The sequence below is a fragment of the Rutilus rutilus genome, assembly GCF_951802725.1.
Source record: "Rutilus rutilus genome assembly, chromosome: 8".
Lineage (NCBI taxonomy): Eukaryota > Metazoa > Chordata > Actinopteri > Cypriniformes > Leuciscidae > Rutilus > Rutilus rutilus.
Genome location: NC_140222.1, coordinates 47,478,665 through 47,505,576, shown reverse-complemented (window position 1 = coordinate 47,505,576; position 26,912 = coordinate 47,478,665). Strand labels below are relative to the sequence as shown.

General features: G+C 42.2%; 1 protein-coding gene across 1 annotated transcript in view; it reads right to left on the bottom strand.

Annotated features, from left to right (window-relative positions):
* Positions 1–26,912, bottom strand: part of LOC311295562 (uncharacterized protein) — a 157,560-nt gene that overhangs the window by 64,182 nt on the left and 66,466 nt on the right. The window contains exons 14-29 of the mRNA XM_084417035.1: positions 26,735–26,770; positions 26,409–26,456; positions 25,836–25,871; positions 25,511–25,558; positions 21,699–21,740; positions 21,134–21,169; positions 20,824–20,871; positions 15,235–15,276; positions 13,121–13,156; positions 12,794–12,841; positions 12,222–12,257; positions 11,896–11,943; positions 8,095–8,136; positions 7,529–7,564; positions 7,220–7,267; positions 1,631–1,672 (exon numbers count right to left, since the gene is read on the bottom strand). Of these exons, the coding sequence (XP_084273161.1) occupies positions 1,631–1,672; positions 7,220–7,267; positions 7,529–7,564; positions 8,095–8,136; positions 11,896–11,943; positions 12,222–12,257; positions 12,794–12,841; positions 13,121–13,156; positions 15,235–15,276; positions 20,824–20,871; positions 21,134–21,169; positions 21,699–21,740; positions 25,511–25,558; positions 25,836–25,871; positions 26,409–26,456; positions 26,735–26,770 (672 nt within the window). The remainder of the gene's footprint in view (positions 1–1,630; positions 1,673–7,219; positions 7,268–7,528; positions 7,565–8,094; positions 8,137–11,895; positions 11,944–12,221; positions 12,258–12,793; positions 12,842–13,120; positions 13,157–15,234; positions 15,277–20,823; positions 20,872–21,133; positions 21,170–21,698; positions 21,741–25,510; positions 25,559–25,835; positions 25,872–26,408; positions 26,457–26,734; positions 26,771–26,912) is intronic.

The window sequence follows — 26,912 nt, the reverse complement described above, 5'->3', positions numbered from 1 at the left end:
ACCAGACGATGACTGAAGGGTGAGTGCTGAATATAAAGGGGTGAGATGACGAGGTACAGGTGATGATGATTACTCAGGGGAGAGTGAGTGCAGGTGTGAAGACACGAGGGATGCTGGGAAGTGTAGTGAAGTGAAGACAGATGGTGAAGGTGGTGAATGTGACATTACTCCCCCCTCCCGGAAGGCGCGTCCTCGCGCCGCAGATGACCAAGGTGGAGCTGACGGAGTGAGGAGCCATGGAGGAGGAAGGGTTGCAGATTCCAGGGGGACGACAGACGGAGGCGGAGCAGAAGGGAGAGGAGATCCGGGGGGAGCCGGAGAGCCGACGAGCCCAGGCGACGCCGAAGATACAGCTGGACATGGCGGAACCGCCGGCTCTGGTGACAGAAGTGCAGACGGGGACACAAAAGGGCACGGTGAAGGCAGAGGGACTGAGGACCAAGGAGGAACTGAAGGGAGTGAGGAGTCCAACAGAGCTGGGGGGGGGGACGAAGGGACGAGGCGTAGCCAGAGGAGTGAAGTCCAGAGGTGAGGGAAGGTGGACGAATGACCAAGGTGAATCCGGGGGGACGAGGGAGCCTGGCGGAACTGGTGTACTGATGGGCCACGGAGGAACTGAAGGAGGTAGGAGCCAAGGGGATGGTGATGAACAGATGGGCTGAGGCGGAGTACTGGACACGGAGGTTGGAGGCGAAAAACGGAGATCCACCGACCCAGCTGGCAAAACAGGATGAGAAGGCACTGGACTGGACAGGAACTGAGACGAAGGCGGCTTTGAAGAAGACAGGATCAGCAATGAAGGCCTTGTGCTGGGCAGAACCAGCGATGAGGGCTTTGTGCTGGGCAGATCCAGCGATGAGGGCTTTGTGCTGGGCAGATCCAACGATGATGAGGGTGGGCTGGGCGGGAGCAGTGGAAAAGGGGGCCTGGAGAAATCATCGTAGTGTTGCGTTCTGGATCCGAACTGGAATGCCGGCTCGGCAGGAACCAACCGGATGAACGGGGCTGTGTCATATAGGGACAATAGGTTAGCTCTGGAATCCAAAAAGATTCTGCATCTTTGGTCTGGTCTTCTGTCAGGGTTTACAGATGAAACAGACAAGATGGTAAGTTTAAAGGTTTAATTGCAGAATGAATCGGAGATGAAGACAATTGGTGAGTAACAGCAACACAGATAATCTTGAATGGTCTGGAGTGAGTGCTGGTGTGAAGACACGAGGGATGCTGGGAAGTGTAGTGAAGTGAAGACAGACGGTGAAGGTGGTGAATGTGACAAATACAGTTGGGAGAGAGAGTGGGGAGAATAATCTAAAGATTTAGGCCTGCATCTCGCTGAAAGCAATACAGTTCTTATATACACTAGTAAGAGCAGTCAATGACTGTGACAGCTCTGACATGTGGCAAGAAATGTTTCCAGTACCTTGTTAAAATTAAGGCATAATACTGAAGGCAAAATGGGTCCAACCTGGTACTAGCAAGGTGTACCTAATTACATGACTGATGAGTATGTATATCTTTATTTATAAATTTATTGTAACTGATTAAGACTAATTTGCATTTCTGTAGATTTTTTTTGTAAAACAATTGTTAAGGTCTCTTGAAAATAATAATATATTCTATAATACTATACCTTGCTTGGAAGAGCTCAGAATTCTTCTTGTATTGTTCATCTCTAGAAATGAAAATATAACAAATAATAATAATAATAGATGTAAAACAAGAATACAACTTTAAGGATGTCATTTAAGTTCTTGGTTCTATAATTGTGGATTGTAGCTATATGTATAAATATTATTACTTGGCATTTTTAAATTGATAGCACAGTACAGATGAACAAGAATGCAGTTGGGAGAGAGAGAGAGTGGGGAGAATAATCTAAAGATTTAGGCCTGCATCTCTCTGAAAGCAATACAGTTCCCTTTCAGTTGGGTAACGTTCGACTTAGTCTGTTGGGATCACGCCAGGGAGCCAGATGTCTTCGATATAGTATACAAATCAAGCCAAATGAGCTTTGGCAGGTGTGCAATCCACGCCCCGCCCTGCAGCGCGGGTATAACAGGGAAGTGGATGCACCCACCATTCATTCTTTTCGCTTCGGAGCCGATCGGTTGTTACGTCGATATCTCTGAAAGTGTACTTTAATAACAAGCCTGTGTGTGTCAGCACTTCTGTTGGAAGCTCTCCCAGTGCTGACGTTACAGTGTGTGGCAGCGGTGATCGCGAGCTTCTGAATCTGTCATGGAAGGCACCCTTTACTGCCTTAAGTGACCAGGATGGCTCCTCCCCCCTCGCTACCCTTGAGTGCGGCGCGCGGTGGAGCGGTCTGTTCTGGCACACCTGTGTCCGGCGGCCGCTACATCCAGCTCTGGAGAACTGTGTTTCCCCTCACAGGCTCTGGAGTCATTGTCTGCTTTGTCAGACGCGGCTTATGGAGCCTGTGGACAAGCCGCCGCCGCCTCTATGCACGCCTTGGCCTTGTTACAGCTTTTTCAGGCTAAAACATTCCAGGACGTGCAAAAGGGTAGGCCAGACTGTCAGCTCATGGGTGAGCTCTGTAAGGCAACTGACTTGGCTCTTCGGAGCACAAGTGTGGCAACCTGCGCGATCGGTCTGGCGAGGGTTTTACAGCCCTTACTTCATTTTGCCAAAGAAAGGAGGTGGATTAAGACCAATCTTGGACCTACGCATCTTGAATCGGCCCCTTTACAAGCTCACGTTCAAGATGATAGTACTCAAGGACATATACAGATGTGTCTGTCCAGGAGATTTGTTTGCAGCGGTGGACCTGAAGGACGCGTACTTTCACATCTCCATCCTGCCGCGACACAGGCCATTCCTGAGGTTCACGTTCGAGGGTCGGGCGTATCAGTACAAAGTCCTACCCTTTGGACTGTCTCTGTCCCCCCGCGTCTTCACGAAGCTCGCAGAGTTGACCATTTCTCCCTTGAGAGAACAGGGCGTTCGTGTCCTCAACTACCTTGACGACTGGCTGATACTGGCTCAGTCGCGGGAACAGTTGTGTGAACACAGAGACTTGCTGCTCCAACATATCAGTCTATTGGGTCTTCAGGTCAACTGGGAAAAGAGCAATGGAGGGCGTGGAAAGACGGCAGGTTCCCGGTTGCGATTCTCAAACTTGCCGGAAAACCTTCCAACTTTGGTCAGATGCTGTGTTTCTCTGGTCCGGTGTGTCCATGATACAAGCGTCCAGGCATGCGGTGGTGTTCACAGATGCCTCCAAGACAGGTTGGGGGGCCACGCACGACGGGTATGCAGTAGAAGGACGCTGGACAGGTCCTCAGCTGCATTGGCATATCAATTGCCTTGAGTTGTTAGCGGTACTACTTGCTTTGAGACGCCTCAAAACGCCGCTGCTCAGCAAGCATGTATTGGTTAATAATCGAATTGAAATCGTGAAAATTGTGTAAAATTCTGTTTAGTTACCAAATGTTTTGATAATCACAATGACACCTATTGTGATGCAAGTTGTTTTTTTTCTACATCACCCCCAATCCATCCGTTTCTCTTGAGCAATTAAAATATCGTGATAATACGGTATAACGTGATAAAAGCTCAATCAATTATAAAACCTCTCATTAAGAAACCACAATTAGATCATAATAATCTAGCAAATTATAGACCCATTTCAAATCTTCCATTTATGTCTAAAATACTAGAAAAAGTTGTGTCCACTCAACTGGGCTCTTTCTTGCAAGAAAATTATATCTATGAAAAGTTTCAGTCTGGATTCAGGCCGCATCATAGCACTGAAACTCCGCTCGTTAAAATCACAAATGATTTACTTTTAGCTTCTGAACAAGGCTGTATCTCAATACTAGTTTTACTTGATCTAAGTGCTGCGTTCGATACTATAGATCACACAATACTCTTAGATCGACTACAAAATTATACTGGTGTTCAAGGACAAGCATTAAGCTGGTTTAGATCATTCTTATCTGACCGCTACCATTTTGTCTATTTAAATGGAGAAAAATCGATCATAACTTAAGTAAACTCTGGAGTGCCGCAGGGATCTGTGTTGGGCCCTCTATTATTCTCAATATATATGATGCCACTTGGAAATATTATAAAGAAACATGGAATTAGTTTCCATTGTTATGCTGATGACACTCAAATATATATTTCATCACAGCCGGATGAAAACGCTAAATTATCTAAATTGACAGTGTGTTAAAGATATAAAAGATTGGATGACGCGTAATTTTCTTTTATTAAATCCAGACAAGACAGAGGTAATACTTATCGGTTCAAAAAACCGCCCACAGAACCTCTCACAATACAACTTTAACATCGTAGGATGTCCTGTTACTTTATCCTCTACAGTAAAAGACCTGGGTGTTATACTCGATTGTAACCTGTCTTTTGAAAATCATATTTCGTATGTTACAAAAACAGCCTTTTTCCACCTTAGAAACATTGCTAAGCTACGTAACATGCTATCAGTTTCTGATGCAGAAAAGTTAGTTCATGCATTCATGACCTCGAGACTAGATTACTGTAATGCTTTATTAGCCGGTTGTCCTGCATCCTCAATAAACAAGCTACAGTTAGTCCAAAATGCCGCTGCTAGAGTTCTTACTAGATCAAGAAAATATGATCATTTAACACCGATTTTATCATCACTACATTGGCTACCTATAAAGTTCCGTATTAATTATAAGGTATTGCTACTGACTTATAAAGCCCTAAACGGCTTAGCTCCAGTCTATTTAACGGATCTTCTATCGCCCTATAATCCATCGCGCTCTTTAAGATCAATAAATTCGAGGCTTTTGGTCATACCTAGGATATCCAGATCAACCAAAGGAGGGAGAGCATTTTCACATTTGGCTCCGAAACTCTGGAATAGTCTTCCTGATACTGTTCGTTGCCCTCCCAGTTAAAAACTAGATTAAAGACGCATCTCATCAGCCAGGCATTCATATAATATTGTTAATCTTACAGTTCAAACTACAATCCGGCCTCTAGTTCATAAATGCCAGAGGAGAACTGGCCCCCGACTGAGCCTGGGTTCTCCCAAGGTTTTTTTTTTCTCCATTAGGTCACCTGATGGAGTTTTAGGACACCATTAGGAAACTTGATGGAGTTTTTTCGGTTCCTTGCCACTGTTGCCTTTGGCTTGCTCAGTTGGGGATATTTTGGGGATATTTAATTTTATTCTATCAATCAATAAATTCCACTAGAAACAAACCTTGTTGTATTATTTTATTTTAATTTAATACTGTGAAGCTGCTTTGATACAATCTGTATTGTGAAAAGCGCTATACAAATATACTTGATTTGATTTGATTTGATTTAAGGGAGCAAGGAGGTTGAACCCTCCACGCATCTCTTCCATACCCTCTTGGGACCTATCTCTGGTGTTAACAGCACTTCAGAGACCTCCCTTTGAGCCCCTACGGACAGTGGAGTTAAAAATTCTGTCTCTCAAGACATTTCTCTTGCTTGCACTGGCTTCTATCAAGAGGGTAGGGGACCTGCACGCTTTCTCGGTAGACGAATCGTGTCTGGAATTCAGGCCGGCTGACCCTCAGGTGACACTGAGACCTCGGCCTGGATATGTGCCGAAAGTTCCTACTACTCCCTTTCGAGATCAAGTGGTGAACTTGCAAGCGCTGCCGCTGGAGGAGGCAGACTCAACCCTAGCTTTTCTCTGTCCAGTCCGTGCCTTACGGACTTATCTGGACAGAACGCAAAGCTTTAGAACCTCAGATCAGCTCTTCATCTGTTTCGGAGGCCTGTAGAAAGGGAAGGCAGTCTCTAAGCAAAGGCTGGCCCACTGGATAGTGGATGCCATCATCTCTGCGTACGATACCCAAGGTGTACCTTGTCCCCCAGGGTTGCATGCCCACTCCACCCGGAGTGTTGCTGCTTCCTGGGCGCTGGCGCAGGGTGCCTCGCTGGCAGATGTTTGTAGAGCTGCTTACGTGTTGAGCCAGTAGCTTCTCAGGTGCTCTCTTCAAATAGAGGGCACCCTTGAGTCAAGCACACTCATGTCGGCTTGCTACGTACCTTTAGGGTTAGGGTTACCTAAATCATGGAGCAAAGAGGACACTGACACCCGACAGACTAGACAGAGCAGGTTACTTTTGATATAATAAAAAATCTCAGCTCTCAGGTTCTATCCATTTTATTACGAAATTCAGGCAATAAATACCGTTTTGGTGCGTGTAAATGTGACGTGACCGATCGCTGTAGCGCTTCAGTTCAAGTAAACCGATCATCTGTTACTTTTTATTTAAAGATACAGTACATCTTACCGAAATGTATTTATGCCTCATACATAATATCGATCAATCAGTGTTTTTCAACCACGGAAAGAGGTCAATAAAACTGCAGGTGAACAATTATTTCACAGAACGTTACATTTACCTCAGGAAAGCCATTCAATGACCAACACGTTAGTTGACTAGAAAAAAATAGGAGTATTTTGCTAAATATGTGCACTATATTACATGTGTATTATATTTTTACTTGTGTCATAATTGTTATTATAATGGAAACCAAATTATATTTAATTTAATTTGTTAATTTTTAACCTTTAATAATACCAGCTGACAGGGCTCTCTGTATGTTTACAGCATTATGTGAGATTTATTATTTCTTGAGAAAAATTAACATGTAGGCTATCTACTGTAGCCTACCTAATATTTATCCAAAGAGTCAATATTGAATCAAGATTGGAATCAAATCCCAAGAATCGAATTGAAATCGTGAAAATTGTGTAAAATTCTGTTTAGTTACCAAATGTTTTGACAATCACAATTACACCTATTGTGATGCAAGTTGTTTGTTTTTCTACATCACCCCCAATCCATCCGTTTCTCTTGAGCAATTAAAATATCGTGATAATACCGTATACCGTGATAAAAGCTCAATCAATTAATCGCAGCATGAAAATTTGATACCGGCACATGCTATACACTAGTAAGTGTAATCGATGACTGTGACAGCTCTGACATGTGGCAAGAAATGTTTCCAGTACCTTGTTAAAATTAAGGCATAATACTGAAGGCAAAAGGGGTCCAACCTGGTACTAGCAAAGTGTACCTAATTACATGACTGGTGAGTATGTATATCGTTATTTATTAATTTATTGTAATTGATTAAGACTAATTTGCATTTCTGTAGAGTTTTGAAATTATAAAACTAATGTTAAGGTCTCTTGAAAATAATAATATATTCTATAATACTATACCTTGCTCGGAAGAGCTCAGAATTCTTCTTGTATTGTTCAAGTTCATCTCTAGAAATTAAAATATAACATATAATAATACACCAAATAAAAAATAAATTATTTTGTGATTTTAACTGAGAAAACTTATTTTTGAATTTGCAGAAAAACAGGTTGTGAAGATGATTTATATGCACTTTTATAAGTAGTATCCAGGTCTACGAGTTTAAATCATTTATTCATTACTTGGTGCACAAATATGTATACAACACATAACACATATGATTATAACACACTTTTAGTAATGTTGTAAATTACTTCAGTTTATATTACCTTGTTTGTTTCAGCTCCTCTTTGTATTGATTTTCTCTGTATTAAAAGAATACAAATGTATACAGTTATATAATAATACATGTAAAACAAGAATACAACTTTAAGGATGTCATTTAAGTGCTTGGCTCTATAATTATGGATTGCAGCTGTATGTATAAATATTATTATTTGGCATTTTTAAATTGATAGCACAGTACAGATGAACAAGAATGCAGTTGGGAGAGAGAGTGGGGAGAATAATCTAAAGATTTAGGACTGCATCTCGCTGAAAGCAATACAGTTCTTATATACACTAGTAAGAGCAGCCGATGACTGTGACAGCTCTGACATGTGGCAAGAAATGTTTCCAGTACCTTGTTAAAATTAAGGCATAATACTGAAGGCAAAATGGGTCCAACCTGGTACTAGCAAGGTGTACCTAATTACATGACTGGTGAGTATGTATATCTTTATTTATTAATTTATTGTAACTGATTAAGACTAATTTGTATTTCTGTAGATTTTTTTTTTTTTAAAACAATTGTTAAGGTCTCTTGAAAATAATAATATATTCTATAATACTATACCTTGCTCGGAAGTGCTCAGAATTCTTCTTGTATTGTTCATCTCTAGAAATGAAAATATAACAAATAATAATAATAATAGATGTAAAACAAGAATACAACTTTAAGGATGTCATTTAAGTTCTTGGTTCTATAATTGTGGATTGCTGCTATATGTATAAATATTATTATTTGGCATTTTTAAATTGATAGCACAGTACAGATGAACAAGAATGCAGTTGGGAGAGAGAGAGAGTGGGGAGAATAATCTAAAGATTTAGGCCTGCATCTCTCTGAAAGCAATACAGTTCCCTTTCAGTCGGGTAACGTTCGACTTAGTCTGTTGGGATCACGCCAGGGAGCCAGATGTCTTCGATATAGTATACAAATCAAGCCAAATGAGCTTTGGCAGGTGTGCAATCCACGCCCCGCCCTGCAGCGCGGGTATAACAGGGAAGTGGATGCACCCACCATTCATTCTTTTCGCTTCAGAGCCGATCGGTTGTTATGTCGATATCTCTGAAAGTGTACTTTAATAACAAGCCTGTGTGTGTCAGCACTTCTGTTGGAAGCTCTCCCAGTGCTGACGTTACAGTGTGTGGCAGCGGTGATCGCGAGCTTCTGAATCTGTCATGGAAGGCACCCTTTACTGCCTTAAGTGACCAGGATGGCTCCTCCCCCCTCGCTACCCTTGAGTGCCGCACGCGGTGGAGCGGTCTGTTCTGGCACACCTGTGTCCGGCGGCCGCTACATCCAGCTCTGGAGAACTGTGTTTCCCCTCACAGGCTCTGGAGTCATTGTCTGCTTTGTCAGACGCGGCTTATGGAGCCTGTGGGCAAGCCGCCGCCGCCTCTATGCACGCCTTGGCCTTGTTACAGCTTTTTCAGGCTAAAACATTCCAGGACGTGCAAAAGGGTAGGCCAGACTGTCAGCTCATGGGTGAGCTCTGTAAGGCAACTGACTTGGCTCTTCGGAGCACAAGTGTGGCAACCTGCGCGATCGGTCTGGCAATGTCCACTCTGGTGGTTCAGCAGCGCGATCATTGGCTCGGTCTGGTTGATATGGAGGATGCGGACAAGGTTCGGATCCTGGACTCCCCAATTTCCCAGACGGGGTTGTTCGGCGACGCTACAGTGGGTGATGCCCAACAGCCTTCTGTAGCTCAGTCGCAGGTGGAGGAAGCCCGTCACACCCTGCCGCGACGGCCTGCTGAGCTTCTCACCCCGTCGCCGCTAGCAGTCACTCCACCAGCATGTCGCCGAGGGCGCCCCCTAAGGCTGCTCAGCCTGTTAGGCCCCCGCCACAGCTCGGGCCTCAGCATAGAGCTAGCCATAGGCAGGCTGCCCAGCCTGTGTCAGATCTTGCCAGTCCAGGAGGCAAGAGTAAGCGTCCCTGATACAGGCCAAACAGGGTTGGGGACGAAAGTTTCTCTGGTGGTTGTTGTTTCACCATTGTCTCTCTGGAGTACAGTTGTTTCCGAATCGCCAAAGGCACAGAAATTCTCAACCCTGGGTTTCAAGAGGTTCAGATTATCAGACACCCCAGATCAGTCTGGCCTGTCTCAATCCCCTCTTGTGTCGCCAGTTGGCAGACGAGTACGGTTCAAGGACCCAGGTTTGTCTCCTCCCGTACTCAATGCCACCAAGTGGAGGCAGGTTCGTGTGATACGTACACAGACCCCCTCCGGACTGCCTTAGGGCCCTCCGGGTTGGGTCCCTGCCCTCCACTTCGCTGCCCTCCTCCTGGTACATCAGTGGTGCCACGAGCCCCCCTGGTACGGTTTCTGCAAGCCTGGAAAGACCTCTGCAGACCGTCCAGCTGGCTCCTGAGCACCATTGCACGTGGCTACATGATTCAGTTCCACCGGCACCCACCCAGATTTGCTGGCGTTCGCTCCATGGTTGTGAAGAGCAGATCTGCCCCAATCTTGCGTGCGGACATTGCTGTCCTACTGGCAAAGGATGCAATAAAACCGGTTTCTGTAGCCGACATAAAGCGAGGGATTTACATCCCTTACTTCATTGTGCCAAAGAAAGGAGGCGGATTAAGACCAATCTTGGACCTACGCATCTTGAATCGGGCCCTTTACAAGCTCACGTTCAAGATGATAGTACTCAAGGACATATACAGATGTGTCTGTCCAGGAGATTTGTTTGCAGCGGTAGACCTGAAGGACGCGTACTTTCACATCTCCTTCCTGCCGCGACACAGGCCATTCCTGAGGTTCACGTTCGAGGGTCGGGCGTATCAGTACAAAGTCATAGCCTTTGGACGGTCTCTGTCCCCCCGCGTCTTTACGAAGCTCGCAGAGTTGGCCATTTCTCCCTTGAGAGAACAGGGCGTTCGTGTCCTCAACTACCTTGACGACTTGCTGATACTGGCTCAGTCGCGGGAACAGTTGTGTGAACACAGAGACTTGCTGCTCCAACATATCAGTCTATTGGGTCTTCAGGTCAACTGGGAAAAGAGCAAGCTCACCCCCGGGTAGAGTATCTCTTTTCTCGGTATGGAGTTGGACTCGGTCAAACAGACGCATGTCTAATGGAGGATCGTGCCCAGTCGATTCTGAACTGCTTGGATACATTCAAGAGCAGGAAGGTGGTTCCACTGAAATACTTTCAGAGGCTCCTGGGGTATATGGCTTCCGCTGCGGCAGTCACGCCGCTGGGGTTGTTACATATGAGACCACTTCAGCATTGGCTTCTTGGCTGGGTCCCATGGAGGGCGTGGAAAGACGGCAGGTTCCCGGTTGCGATTGCCGGAAAACCTTCCAACTTTGGTCAGATGCTGTGTTTCTCCGGTCCGGTGTGTCCATGATACAAGCGTCCAGGCATGCGGTGGTGTTCACAGATGCCTCCAAGACAGGTTGGGGGGCCACGCACGACGGGTATGCAGTAGCAGGACGCTGGACAGGTGAAATAAAAAAAGCCTGTCCAGACCTCGGAAAGAGGTCAATAAAACTGCAGGTGAACAATTATTTCACAGAACGTTACATTTACCTCAGGAAAGCCATTCAATGACCAACACGTTAGTTGACTAGAAAAAAATAGGAGTATTTTGCTAAATATGTGCACTATATTACATTTCTATTATATTTTTACTTGTGTCATAATTGTTATTATAATGGAAACCAAATTATATTTAATTTAATTTGTTAATTTTTAACCTTTAATAATACCAGCTGACAGGGCTCTCTGTATGTTTACAGCATTATGTGAGATTTATTATTTCTTGAGAAAAATTAACATGTAGGCTATCTACTGTAGCCTACCTAATATTTATCCAAAGAGTCAATATTGAATCAAGATTGGAATCAAATCCCAAGAATCGAATTGAAATCGTGAAAATTGTGTAAAATTCTGTTTAGTTACCAAATGTTTTGACAATCACAATTACACCTATTGTGATGCAAGTTGTTTGTTTTTCTACATCACCCCCAATCCATCCGTTTCTCTTGAGCAATTAAAATATCGTGATAATACCGTATACCGTGATAAAAGCTCAATCAATTAATCGCAGCATGAAAATTTGATACCGGCACATGCTATACACTAGTAAGTGTAATCGATGACTGTGACAGCTCTGACATGTGGCAAGAAATGTTTCCAGTACCTTGTTAAAATTAAGGCATAATACTGAAGGCAAAAGGGGTCCAACCTGGTACTAGCAAAGTGTACCTAATTACATGACTGGTGAGTATGTATATCGTTATTTATTAATTTATTGTAATTGATTAAGACTAATTTGCATTTCTGTAGAGTTTTGAAATTATAAAACTAATGTTAAGGTCTCTTGAAAATAATAATATATTCTATAATACTATACCTTGCTCGGAAGAGCTCAGAATTCTTCTTGTATTGTTCAAGTTCATCTCTAGAAATTAAAATATAACATATAATAATACACCAAATAAAAAATAAATTATTTTGTGATTTTAACTGAGAAAACTGTTATTTTTGTATTTGCAGAAAAACAGGTTGTGAAGATGATTTATATGCACTTTTATAAGTAGTATCCAGGTCTACAATACACTGAACTATGAGTTTAAATCATTTATTCATTACTTGGTGCACAAATATGTATACAACACATAACACATATGATTATAACACACTTTTAGTAATGTTGTAAATTACTTCAGTTTATATTACCTTGTTTGTTTCAGCTCCTCTTTGTATTGAATTTCTCTGTATTAAAAGAATACAAAATGTATAATAATAGATGTAAAACGAGAATACAACTTTAAGGATGTCATTTAAGTGCTTGGTTCTATAATTATGGATTGCAGCTATATGTATAAATATTATTATTTGGCCTTTTTAAATTGATAGCACAGTACAGATGAACAATAATGCAGTTGGGAGAGAGAGTGGGGAGAATAATCTAAAGATTTAGGACTGCATCTCGCTGAAAGCAATACAGTTCTTATATACACTAGTAAGAGCAGTCGATGACTGTGACAGCTCTGACATGTGGCAAGAAATGTTTCCAGTACCTTGTTAAATATATATCATGAAGAATTAAGGCATAATACTGAAGGCAAAAGGGGCTCCAACCTGGTACTAGCAAGGTGTACCTAATTACATGACTGGTGAGTATGTATGTCGTTATTCATTTATTGTAACTGATTAAGACTAATTTGCATTTCTGTAGATTGTTTTTTTTCATTGTAAAACAATTGCTGAAGTCTCTTGAAAATAATAATATATTTATAATACTATACCTTGCTTGGAAGTGCTCAAAATTCTTCTTGTTTTGTTCAAGATCATTTCTAGAAAATGGAAATATAACAAATAATAATACACCAAATAAAAATAGATTATTTTGTGATTTTAACTGAGAAAACTGTTATTTTTGTATTTGCAGAAAACCATGTTGTGAATATGATTTATATGCACTTTTATAAGTAGTATCCAGGTCTACAATACACTGAACTATGAGTTTAAAGCATTTATTCATTACTTGGTGCACAAATATGTATACAAAACATAACACATATGATTATAAACACACTTTTAGTAATGTTGTAAAATACTTCAGTTTATATTACCTTGTTTGTTTCAGCTCCTCTTTGTATTGATTTTCTCTGTATTAAAAGAATACAAATGTATACAGTTATATAATAATACATGTAAAACAAGAATACAACTTTAAGGATGTCATTTAAGTGCTTGGCTTTATAATTATGGATTGCAGCTATATGTATAAATATTATTATTTGGCATTTTTAAATTGATAGCACAGTACAGATGAACAAGAATACTGTCAGGGTTTACAGTTGAAACAGACAAGATGGTAAGTTTAAAGGTTTAATTGCAGAATGAAACGGAGATGCAGACAATAGGTGAGTAACAGTAACACAGATAATCTTGAATGGTCTTAGCTGAATGGTAAAGTCTCTCTTTCTTTCTTTCTTGCAGATGGTGATGACGGAGGATCGATGAAGAAGGTAGGCAGACAGATGAAGGATGATAGCGTCTCGGGTAAGGAACCAGTTGAGTGTTCGGGGAGTCTGAGTGTCATGAATTGACGAGACCAGACGATGACTGAAGGGTGAGTGCTGAATATAAAGGGGTGAGATGACGAGGTACAGGTGATGATGATTACTCAGGGGAGAGTGAGTGCAGGTGTGAAGACACGAGGGATGCTGGGAAGTGTAGTGAAGTGAAGACAGATGGTGAAGGTGGTGAATGTGACATTACTCCCCCCTCCCGGAAGGCGCGTCCTCGCGCCGCAGATGACCAAGGTGGAGCTGACGGAGTGAGGAGCCATGGAGGAGGAAGGGTTGCAGATTCCAGGGGGACGACAGACGGAGGCGGAGCAGAAGGGAGAGGAGATCCGGGGGGAGCCGGAGAGCCGACGAGCCCAGGCGACGCCGAAGATACAGCTGGACATGGCGGAACCGCCGGCTCTGGTGACAGAAGTGCAGACGGGGACACAAAAGGGCACGGTGAAGGCAGAGGGACTGAGGACCAAGGAGGAACTGAAGGGAGTGAGGAGTCCAACAGAGCTGGGGGGGGGGACGAAGGGACGAGGCGTAGCCAGAGGAGTGAAGTCCAGAGGTGAGGGAAGGTGGACGAATGACCAAGGTGAATCCGGGGGGACGAGGGAGCCTGGCGGAACTGGTGTACTGATGGGCCACGGAGGAACTGAAGGAGGTAGGAGCCAAGGGGATGGTGATGAACAGATGGGCTGAGGCGGAGTACTGGACACGGAGGTTGGAGGCGAAAAACGGAGATCCACCGACCCAGCTGGCAAAACAGGATGAGAAGGCACTGGACTGGACAGGAACTGAGACGAAGGCGGCTTTGAAGAAGACAGGATCAGCAATGAAGGCCTTGTGCTGGGCAGAACCAGCGATGAGGGCTTTGTGCTGGGCAGATCCAGCGATGAGGGCTTTGTGCTGGGCAGATCCAACGATGATGAGGGTGGGCTGGGCGGGAGCAGTGGAAAAGGGGGCCTGGAGAAATCATCGTAGTGTTGCGTTCTGGATCCGAACTGGAATGCCGGCTCGGCAGGAACCAACCGGATGAACGGGGCTGTGTCATATAGGGACAATAGGTTAGCTCTGGAATCCAAAAAGATTCTGCATCTTTGGTCTGGTCTTCTGTCAGGGTTTACAGATGAAACAGACAAGATGGTAAGTTTAAAGGTTTAATTGCAGAATGAATCGGAGATGAAGACAATTGGTGAGTAACAGCAACACAGATAATCTTGAATGGTCTGGAGTGAGTGCTGGTGTGAAGACACGAGGGATGCTGGGAAGTGTAGTGAAGTGAAGACAGACGGTGAAGGTGGTGAATGTGACAAATACAGTTGGGAGAGAGAGTGGGGAGAATAATCTAAAGATTTAGGCCTGCATCTCGCTGAAAGCAATACAGTTCTTATATACACTAGTAAGAGCAGTCAATGACTGTGACAGCTCTGACATGTGGCAAGAAATGTTTCCAGTACCTTGTTAAAATTAAGGCATAATACTGAAGGCAAAATGGGTCCAACCTGGTACTAGCAAGGTGTACCTAATTACATGACTGATGAGTATGTATATCTTTATTTATAAATTTATTGTAACTGATTAAGACTAATTTGCATTTCTGTAGATTTTTTTTGTAAAACAATTGTTAAGGTCTCTTGAAAATAATAATATATTCTATAATACTATACCTTGCTTGGAAGAGCTCAGAATTCTTCTTGTATTGTTCATCTCTAGAAATGAAAATATAACAAATAATAATAATAATAGATGTAAAACAAGAATACAACTTTAAGGATGTCATTTAAGTTCTTGGTTCTATAATTGTGGATTGTAGCTATATGTATAAATATTATTACTTGGCATTTTTAAATTGATAGCACAGTACAGATGAACAAGAATGCAGTTGGGAGAGAGAGAGAGTGGGGAGAATAATCTAAAGATTTAGGCCTGCATCTCTCTGAAAGCAATACAGTTCCCTTTCAGTTGGGTAACGTTCGACTTAGTCTGTTGGGATCACGCCAGGGAGCCAGATGTCTTCGATATAGTATACAAATCAAGCCAAATGAGCTTTGGCAGGTGTGCAATCCACGCCCCGCCCTGCAGCGCGGGTATAACAGGGAAGTGGATGCACCCACCATTCATTCTTTTCGCTTCGGAGCCGATCGGTTGTTACGTCGATATCTCTGAAAGTGTACTTTAATAACAAGCCTGTGTGTGTCAGCACTTCTGTTGGAAGCTCTCCCAGTGCTGACGTTACAGTGTGTGGCAGCGGTGATCGCGAGCTTCTGAATCTGTCATGGAAGGCACCCTTTACTGCCTTAAGTGACCAGGATGGCTCCTCCCCCCTCGCTACCCTTGAGTGCGGCGCGCGGTGGAGCGGTCTGTTCTGGCACACCTGTGTCCGGCGGCCGCTACATCCAGCTCTGGAGAACTGTGTTTCCCCTCACAGGCTCTGGAGTCATTGTCTGCTTTGTCAGACGCGGCTTATGGAGCCTGTGGACAAGCCGCCGCCGCCTCTATGCACGCCTTGGCCTTGTTACAGCTTTTTCAGGCTAAAACATTCCAGGACGTGCAAAAGGGTAGGCCAGACTGTCAGCTCATGGGTGAGCTCTGTAAGGCAACTGACTTGGCTCTTCGGAGCACAAGTGTGGCAACCTGCGCGATCGGTCTGGCGAGGGTTTTACAGCCCTTACTTCATTTTGCCAAAGAAAGGAGGTGGATTAAGACCAATCTTGGACCTACGCATCTTGAATCGGCCCCTTTACAAGCTCACGTTCAAGATGATAGTACTCAAGGACATATACAGATGTGTCTGTCCAGGAGATTTGTTTGCAGCGGTGGACCTGAAGGACGCGTACTTTCACATCTCCATCCTGCCGCGACACAGGCCATTCCTGAGGTTCACGTTCGAGGGTCGGGCGTATCAGTACAAAGTCCTACCCTTTGGACTGTCTCTGTCCCCCCGCGTCTTCACGAAGCTCGCAGAGTTGACCATTTCTCCCTTGAGAGAACAGGGCGTTCGTGTCCTCAACTACCTTGACGACTGGCTGATACTGGCTCAGTCGCGGGAACAGTTGTGTGAACACAGAGACTTGCTGCTCCAACATATCAGTCTATTGGGTCTTCAGGTCAACTGGGAAAAGAGCAATGGAGGGCGTGGAAAGACGGCAGGTTCCCGGTTGCGATTCTCAAACTTGCCGGAAAACCTTCCAACTTTGGTCAGATGCTGTGTTTCTCTGGTCCGGTGTGTCCATGATACAAGCGTCCAGGCATGCGGTGGTGTTCACAGATGCCTCCAAGACAGGTTGGGGGGCCACGCACGACGGGTATGCAGTAGAAGGACGCTGGACAGGTCCTCAGCTGCATTGGCATATCAATTGCCTTGAGTTGTTAGCGGTACTACTTGCTTTGAGACGCCTCAAAACGCCGCTGCTCAGCAAGCATGTATTGGTTAATAATCGAATTGAAATCGTGAAAATTGTGTAAAATTCTGTTTAGTTACCAAATGTTTTGATAATCACAATGACACCTATTGTGATGCAAGTTGTTTTTTTTCTACATCACCCCCAATCCATCCGTTTCTCTTGAGCAATTAAAATATCGTGATAATACGGTATAACGTGATAAAAGCTCAATCAATTATAAAACCTCTCATTAAGAAACCACAATTAGATCATAATAATCTAGCAAATTATAGACCCATTTCAAATCTTCCATTTATGTCTAAAATACTAGAAAAAGTTGTGTCCACTCAACTGGGCTCTTTCTTGCAAGAAAATTATATCTATGAAAAGTTTCAGTCTGGATTCAGGCCGCATCATAGCACTGAAACTCCGCTCGTTAAAATCACAAATGATTTACTTTTAGCTTCTGAACAAGGCTGTATCTCAATACTAGTTTTACTTGATCTAAGTGCTGCGTTCGATACTATAGATCACACAATACTCTTAGATCGACTACAAAATTATACTGGTGTTCAAGGACAAGCATTAAGCTGGTTTAGATCATTCTTATCTGACCGCTACCATTTTGTCTATTTAAATGGAGAAAAATCGATCATAACTTAAGTAAACTCTGGAGTGCCGCAGGGATCTGTGTTGGGCCCTCTATTATTCTCAATATATATGATGCCACTTGGAAATATTATAAAGAAACATGGAATTAGTTTCCATTGTTATGCTGATGACACTCAAATATATATTTCATCACAGCCGGATGAAAACGCTAAATTATCTAAATTGACAGTGTGTTAAAGATATAAAAGATTGGATGACGCGTAATTTTCTTTTATTAAATCCAGACAAGACAGAGGTAATACTTATCGGTTCAAAAAACCGCCCACAGAACCTCTCACAATACAACTTTAACATCGTAGGATGTCCTGTTACTTTATCCTCTACAGTAAAAGACCTGGGTGTTATACTCGATTGTAACCTGTCTTTTGAAAATCATATTTCGTATGTTACAAAAACAGCCTTTTTCCACCTTAGAAACATTGCTAAGCTACGTAACATGCTATCAGTTTCTGATGCAGAAAAGTTAGTTCATGCATTCATGACCTCGAGACTAGATTACTGTAATGCTTTATTAGCCGGTTGTCCTGCATCCTCAATAAACAAGCTACAGTTAGTCCAAAATGCCGCTGCTAGAGTTCTTACTAGATCAAGAAAATATGATCATTTAACACCGATTTTATCATCACTACATTGGCTACCTATAAAGTTCCGTATTAATTATAAGGTATTGCTACTGACTTATAAAGCCCTAAACGGCTTAGCTCCAGTCTATTTAACGGATCTTCTATCGCCCTATAATCCATCGCGCTCTTTAAGATCAATAAATTCGAGGCTTTTGGTCATACCTAGGATATCCAGATCAACCAAAGGAGGGAGAGCATTTTCACATTTGGCTCCGAAACTCTGGAATAGTCTTCCAGATACTGTTCGTTGCCCTCCCAGTTAAAAACTAGATTAAAGACGCATCTCATCAGCCAGGCATTCATATAATATTGTTAATCTTACAGTTCAAACTACAATCCGGCCTCTAGTTCATAAATGCCAGAGGAGAACTGGCCCCCGACTGAGCCTGGGTTCTCCCAAGGTTTTTTTTTTCTCCATTAGGTCACCTGATGGAGTTTTAGGACACCATTAGGAAACTTGATGGAGTTTTTTCGGTTCCTTGCCACTGTTGCCTTTGGCTTGCTCAGTTGGGGATATTTTGGGGATATTTAATTTTATTCTATCAATCAATAAATTCCACTAGAAACAAACCTTGTTGTATTATTTTATTTTAATTTAATACTGTGAAGCTGCTTTGATACAATCTGTATTGTGAAAAGCGCTATACAAATATACTTGATTTGATTTGATTTGATTTAAGGGAGCAAGGAGGTTGAACCCTCCACGCATCTCTTCCATACCCTCTTGGGACCTATCTCTGGTGTTAACAGCACTTCAGAGACCTCCCTTTGAGCCCCTACGGACAGTGGAGTTAAAAATTCTGTCTCTCAAGACATTTCTCTTGCTTGCACTGGCTTCTATCAAGAGGGTAGGGGACCTGCACGCTTTCTCGGTAGACGAATCGTGTCTGGAATTCAGGCCGGCTGACCCTCAGGTGACACTGAGACCTCGGCCTGGATATGTGCCGAAAGTTCCTACTACTCCCTTTCGAGATCAAGTGGTGAACTTGCAAGCGCTGCCGCTGGAGGAGGCAGACTCAACCCTAGCTTTTCTCTGTCCAGTCCGTGCCTTACGGACTTATCTGGACAGAACGCAAAGCTTTAGAACCTCAGATCAGCTCTTCATCTGTTTCGGAGGCCTGTAGAAAGGGAAGGCAGTCTCTAAGCAAAGGCTGGCCCACTGGATAGTGGATGCCATCATCTCTGCGTACGATACCCAAGGTGTACCTTGTCCCCCAGGGTTGCATGCCCACTCCACCCGGAGTGTTGCTGCTTCCTGGGCGCTGGCGCAGGGTGCCTCGCTGGCAGATGTTTGTAGAGCTGCTTACGTGTTGAGCCAGTAGCTTCTCAGGTGCTCTCTTCAAATAGAGGGCACCCTTGAGTCAAGCACACTCATGTCGGCTTGCTACGTACCTTTAGGGTTAGGGTTACCTAAATCATGGAGCAAAGAGGACACTGACACCCGACAGACTAGACAGAGCAGGTTACTTTTGATATAATAAAAAATCTCAGCTCTCAGGTTCTATCCATTTTATTACGAAATTCAGGCAATAAATACCGTTTTGGTGCTTGTAAATGTGACGTGACCGATCGCTGTAGCGCTTCAGTTCAAGTAAACCGATCATCTGTTACTTTTTATTTAAAGATACAGTACATCTTACCGAAATGTATTTATGCCTCATACATAATATCGATCAATCAGTGTTTTTCAACCACGGAAAGAGGTCAATAAAACTGCAGGTGAACAATTATTTCACAGAACGTTACATTTACCTCAGGAAAGCCATTCAATGACCAACACGTTAGTTGACTAGAAAAAAATAGGAGTATTTTGCTAAATATGTGCACTATATTACATGTGTATTATATTTTTACTTGTGTCATAATTGTTATTATAATGGAAACCAAATTATATTTAATTTAATTTGTTAATTTTTAACCTTTAATAATACCAGCTGACAGGGCTCTCTGTATGTTTACAGCATTATGTGAGATTTATTATTTCTTGAGAAAAATTAACATGTAGGCTATCTACTGTAGCCTACCTAATATTTATCCAAAGAGTCAATATTGAATCAAGATTGGAATCAAATCCCAAGAATCGAATTGAAATCGTGAAAATTGTGTAAAATTCTGTTTAGTTACCAAATGTTTTGACAATCACAATTACACCTATTGTGATGCAAGTTGTTTGTTTTTCTACATCACCCCCAATCCATCCGTTTCTCTTGAGCAATTAAAATATCGTGATAATACCGTATACCGTGATAAAAGCTCAATCAATTAATCGCAGCATGAAAATTTGATACCGGCACATGCTATACACTAGTAAGTGTAATCGATGACTGTGACAGCTCTGACATGTGGCAAGAAATGTTTCCAGTACCTTGTTAAAATTAAGGCATAATACTGAAGGCAAAAGGGGTCCAACCTGGTACTAGCAAAGTGTACCTAATTACATGACTGGTGAGTATGTATATCGTTATTTATTAATTTATTGTAATTGATTAAGACTAATTTGCATTTCTGTAGAGTTTTGAAATTATAAAACTAATGTTAAGGTCTCTTGAAAATAATAATATATTCTATAATACTATACCTTGCTCGGAAGAGCTCAGAATTCTTCTTGTATTGTTCAAGTTCATCTCTAGAAATTAAAATATAACATATAATAATACACCAAATAAAAATAAATTATTTTGTGATTTTAACTGAGAAAACTGTTATTTTTGTATTTGCAGAAAAACAGGTTGTGAAGATGATTTATATGCACTTTTATAAGTAGTATCCAGGTCTACGAGTTTAAATCATTTATTCATTACTTGGTGCACAAATATGTATACAACACATAACACATATGATTATAACACACTTTTAGTAATGTTGTAAATTACTTCAGTTTATATTACCTTGTTTGTTTCAGCTCCTCTTTGTATTGATTTTCTCTGTATTAAAATAATACAAATGTATACAGTTATATAATAATACATGTAAAACAAGAATACAACTTTAAGGATGTCATTTAAGTGCTTGGCTCTATAATTATGGATTGCAGCTGTATGTATAAATATTATTATTTGGCATTTTTAAATTGATAGCACAGTACAGATGAACAAGAATGCAGTTGGGAGAGAGAGTGGGGAGAATAATCTAAAGATTTAGGACTGCATCTCGCTGAAAGCCATACAGTTCTTATATACACTAGTAAGAGCAGTCGATGACTGTGACAGCTCTGACATGTGGCAAGAAATGTTTCCAGTACCTTGTTAAAATTAAGGCATAATACTGAAGGCAAAATGGGTCCAACCTGGTACTAGCAAGGTGTACCTAATTACATGACTGGTGAGTATGTATATCTTTATTTATTAATTTATTGTAACTGATTAAGACTAATTTGTATTTCTGTAGATTTTTTTTTTGTAAAACAATTGTTAAGGTCTCTTGAAAATAATAATATATTCTATAATACTATACCTTGCTCGGAAGTGCTCAGAATTCTTCTTGTATTGTTCATCTCTAGAAATGAAAATATAACAAATAATAATAATAATAGATGTAAAACAAGAATACAACTTTAAGGATGTCATTTAAGTTCTTGGTTCTATAATTGTGGATTGCTGCTATATGTATAAATATTATTACTTGGCATTTTTAAATTGATAGCACAGTACAGATGAACAAGAATGCAGTTGGGAGAGAGAGAGAGTGGGGAGAATAATCTAAAGATTTAGGCCTGCATCTCTCTGAAAGCAATACAGTTCCCTTTCAGTTGGGTAACGTTCGACTTAGTCTGTTGGGATCACGCCAGGGAGCCAGATGTCTTCGATATAGTATACAAATCAAGCCAAATGAGCTTTGGCAGGTGCGCAATCCACGCCCGGCCCTGCACTGTGGGTATAACAGGGAAGTGGATGCACCCACCATTCATTCTTTTCGCTTCAGAGCCGATCGGTTATTACGTCGATATCTCTGAAAGTGTACTTTAATAACAAGCCTGTGTGTGTCAGCACTTCTGTTGGAAGCTCTCCCAGTGCTGACGTTACAGTGTGTGGCAGCGGTGATCGCGAGCTTCTGAATCTGTCATGGAAGGCACCCTTTACTGCCTTAAGTGACCAGGATGGCTCCTCCCCCCTCGCTACCCTTGAGTGCCGCACGCGGTGGAGCGGTCTGTTCTGGCACACCTGTGTCCGGCGGCCGCTACATCCAGCTCTGGAGAACTGTGTTTCCCCTCACAGGCTCTGGAGTCATTGTCTGCTTTGTCAGACGCGGCTTATGGAGCCTGTGGACAAGCCGCCACCGCCTCTATGCACGCCTTTGGCCTTGTTACAGCTTTTTCAGGCTAAAACATTCCAGGACGTGCAAAAGGGTAGGCCAGACTGTCAGTTCATGGGTGAGCTCTGTAAGGCAACTGACTTGGCTCTTCGGAGCACAAGTGTGGCAACCTGCGCGATCGGTCTGGCAATGTCCACTCTGGTGGTTCAGCAGCGCGATCATTGGCTCGGTCTGGTTGATATGGAGGATGCGGACAAGGTTCGGATCCTGGACTCCCCAATTTCCCAGACGGGGTTGTTCGGCGACGCTACAGTGGGTGATGCCCAACAGCCTTCTGTAGCTCAGTCGCAGGTGGAGGAAGCCCGTCACACTCTGCCGCGACGGCCTGCTGAGCTTCTCACCCCGTCGCCGCTAGCAGTCACTCCACCAGCATGTCGCCGAGGGCGCCCCCTAAGGCTGCTCAGCCTGTTAGGCCCCCGCCACAGCTCGGGCCTCAGCATAGAGCTAGCCATAGGCAGGCTGCCCAGCCTGTGTCAGATCTTGCCAGTCCAGGAGGCAAGAGTAAGCGTCCCTGATACAGGCCAAACAGGGTTGGGGACGAAAGTTTCTCTGGTGGTTGTTGTTTCACCATTGTCTCTCTGGAGTACAGTTGTTTCCGAATCGCCAAAGGCACAGAAATTCTCAACCCTGGGTTTCAAGAGGTTCAGATTATCAGACACCCCAGATCAGTCTGGCCTGTCTCAATCCCCTCTTGTGTCGCCAGTTGGCAGACGAGTACGGTTCAAGGACCCAGGTTTGTCTCCTCCCGTACTCAATGCCACCAAGTGGAGGCAGGTTCGTGTGATACGTACACAGACCCCCTCCGGACTGCCTTAGGGCCCTCCGGGTTGGGTCCCTGCCCTCCACTTCCCTGCCCTCCTCCTGGTACATCAGTGGTGCCACGAGCCCCCCTGGTACGGTTTCTGCAAGCCTGGAAAGACCTCTGCAGACCGTCCAGCTGGCTCCTGAGCACCATTGCACGTGGCTATATGATTCAGTTCCACCGGCACCCACCCAGATTTGCTGGCGTTCGCTCCACGGTTGTGAAGAGCAGATCTGCCCCAATCTTGCGTGCGGACATTGCTGTCCTACTGGCAAAGGATGCAATAAAACCGGTTTCTGTAGCCGACATAAAGTGAGGGATTTACATCCCTTACTTCATTGTGCCAAAGAAAGGAGGCGGATTAAGACCAATCTTGGACCTACGCATCTTGAATCGGGCCCTTTACAAGCTCACGTTCAAGATGATAGTACTCAAGGACATATACAGATGTGTCTGTCCAGGAGATTTGTTTGCAGCGGTAGACCTGAAGGACGCGTACTTTCACATCTCCTTCCTGCCGCGACACAGGCCATTCCTGAGGTTCACGTTCGAGGGTCGGGCGTATCAGTACAAAGTCATAGCCTTTGGACGGTCTCTGTCCCCCCGCGTCTTTACGAAGCTCGCAGAGTTGGCCATTTCTCCCTTGAGAGAACAGGGCGTTCGTGTCCTCAACTACCTTGACGACTGGCTGATACTGGCTCAGTCGCGGGAACAGTTGTGTGAACACAGAGACTTGCTGCTCCAACATATCAGTCTATTGGGTCTTCAGGTCAACTGGGAAAAGAGCAAGCTCACCCCCGGGTAGAGTATCTCTTTTCTCTGTATGGAGTTGGACTCGGTCAAACAGACGCATGTCTAACGGAGGATCGTGCCCAGTCGATTCTGAACTGCTTGGATACATTCAAGAGCAGGAAGGTGGTTCCACTGAAATACTTTCAGAGGCTCCTGGGGTATATGGCTTCCGCTGCGGCAGTCACGCCGCTGGGGTTGTTACATATGAGACCACTTCAGCATTGGCTTCTTGGCCGGGTCCCATGGAGGGCGTGGAAAGACGGCAGGTTCCCGGTTGCGATTCTCAAACTTGCCGGAAAACCTTCCAACTTTGGTCAGATGCTGTGTTTCTCCGGTCCGGTGTGTCCATGATACAAGCGTCCAGGCATGCGGTGGTGTTCACAGATGCCTCCAAGACAGGTTGGGGGGCCACGCACGACGGGTATGCAGTAGCAGGACGCTGGACAGGTGAAATAAAAAAAAGCCTGTCCAGACCTCGGAAAGAGGTCAATAAAACTGCAGGTGAACAATTATTTCACAGAACGTTACATTTACCTCAGGAAAGCCATTCAATGACCAACACGTTAGTTGACTAGAAAAAAATAGGAGTATTTTGCTAAATATGTGCACTATATTACATTTCTATTATATTTTTACTTGTGTCATAATTGTTATTATAATGAAAACTAAATTATATTTAATTTAATTTGTTAATTTTTAACCTTTAATAATACCAGCTGACAGGGCTCTCTGTATGTTTACAGCATTATGTGAGATTTATTATTTCTTGAGAAAAATTAACATGTAGGCTATCTACTGTAGCCTACCTAATATTTATCCAAAGAGTCAATATTGAATCAAGATTGAAATCAAATCCCAAGAATCGAATTGAAATCGTGAAAATTGTGTAAAATTCTGTTTAGTTACCAAATGTTTTGATAATCACAATTACACCTATTGTGATGCAAGTTGTTTGTTTTTCTACATCACCCCCAATCCATCCGTTTCTCTTGAGCAATTAAAATATCGTGATAATACGGTATAACGTGATAAAATCTCAATCAATTAATCGCAGCATGAAAATTTGATACCGGCACATGCTATACACTAGTAAGTGTAATCGATGACTGTGACAGCTCTGACATGTGGCAAGAAATGTTTCCAGTACCTTGTTAAAATTAAGGCATAATACTGAAGGCAAAAGGGGTCCAACCTGGTACTAGCAAAGTGTACCTAATTACATGACTGGTGAGTATGTATATCATTATTTATTAATTTATTGTAATTGATTAAGACTAATTTGCATTTCTGTAGAGTTTTGAAATTATAAAACTAATGTTAAGGTCTCTTGAAAATAATAATATATTCTATAATACTATACCTTGCTCGGAAGAGCTCAGAATTCTTCTTGTATTGTTCAAGTTCATCTCTAGAAATTAAAATATAACATATAATAATACACCAAATAAAAATAGATTATTTTGTGATTTTAACTGAGAAAACTGTTATTTTTGTATTTGCAGAAAAACAGGTTGTGAAGATGATTTATATGCACTTTTATAAGTAGTATCAAGGTCTACAATACACTGAACTATGAGTTTAAATCATTTATTCATTACTTGGTGCACAAATATGTATACAACACATAACACATATGATTATAACACACTTTTAGTAATGTTGTAAATTACTTCAGTTTATATTACCTTGTTTGTTTCAGCTCCTCTTTGTATTGAATTTCTCTGTATTAAAAGAATACAAAATGTATAATAATAGATGTAAAACGAGAATACAACTTTAAGGATGTAATTTAAGTTGCTTGGTTCTATAATTATGGATTGCAGCTATATGTATAAATATTATTATTTGGCCTTTTTAAATTGATAGCACAGTACAGATGAACAATAATGCAGTTGGGAGAGAGAGTGGGGAGAATAATCTAAAGATTTAGGACTGCATCTCGCTGAAAGCAATACAGTTCTTATATACACTAGTAAGAGCAGTCGATGACTGTGACAGCTCTGACATGTGGCAAGAAATGTTTCCAGTACCTTGTTAAATATATATCATGAAGAATTAAGGCATAATACTGAAGGCAACAGGGGCTCCAACCTGGTACTAAGAAGGTGTACCTAATTACATGACTGATGAGTATGTATGTCTTTATTTATTTATTGTAACTGATTAAGACTAATTTGCATTTCTGTAGATTGTTTTTTTTCATTGTAAAACAATTGCTGAAGTCTCTTGAAAATAATAATATATTTATAATACTATACCTTGCTTGGAAGTGCTCAAAATTCTTCTTGTTTTGTTCAAGATCATTTCTAGAAAATGGAAATATAACAAATAATAATACATCAAATAAAAATAAATTATTTTGTGATTTTAACTGAGAAAACTGTTATTTTTGTATTTGCAGAAAAACATGTTGTGAATATGATTTATATGCACTTTTATAAGTAGTATCCAGGTCTACAATACACTGAACTATGAGTTTAAAGCATTTATTCATTACTTGGTGCACAAATATGTATACAAAACATAACACATATGATTATAACACACTTTTAGTAATGTTGTAAAATACTTCAGTTTATATTACCTTGTTTGTTTCAGCTCCTCTTTGTATTGATTTTCTCTGTATTAAAAGAATACAAATGTATACAGTTATATAATAATACATGTAAAACAAGAATACAACTTTAAGGATGTCATTTAAGTGCTTGGCTTTATAATTATGGATTGCAGCTATATGTATAAATATTATTATTTGGCATTTT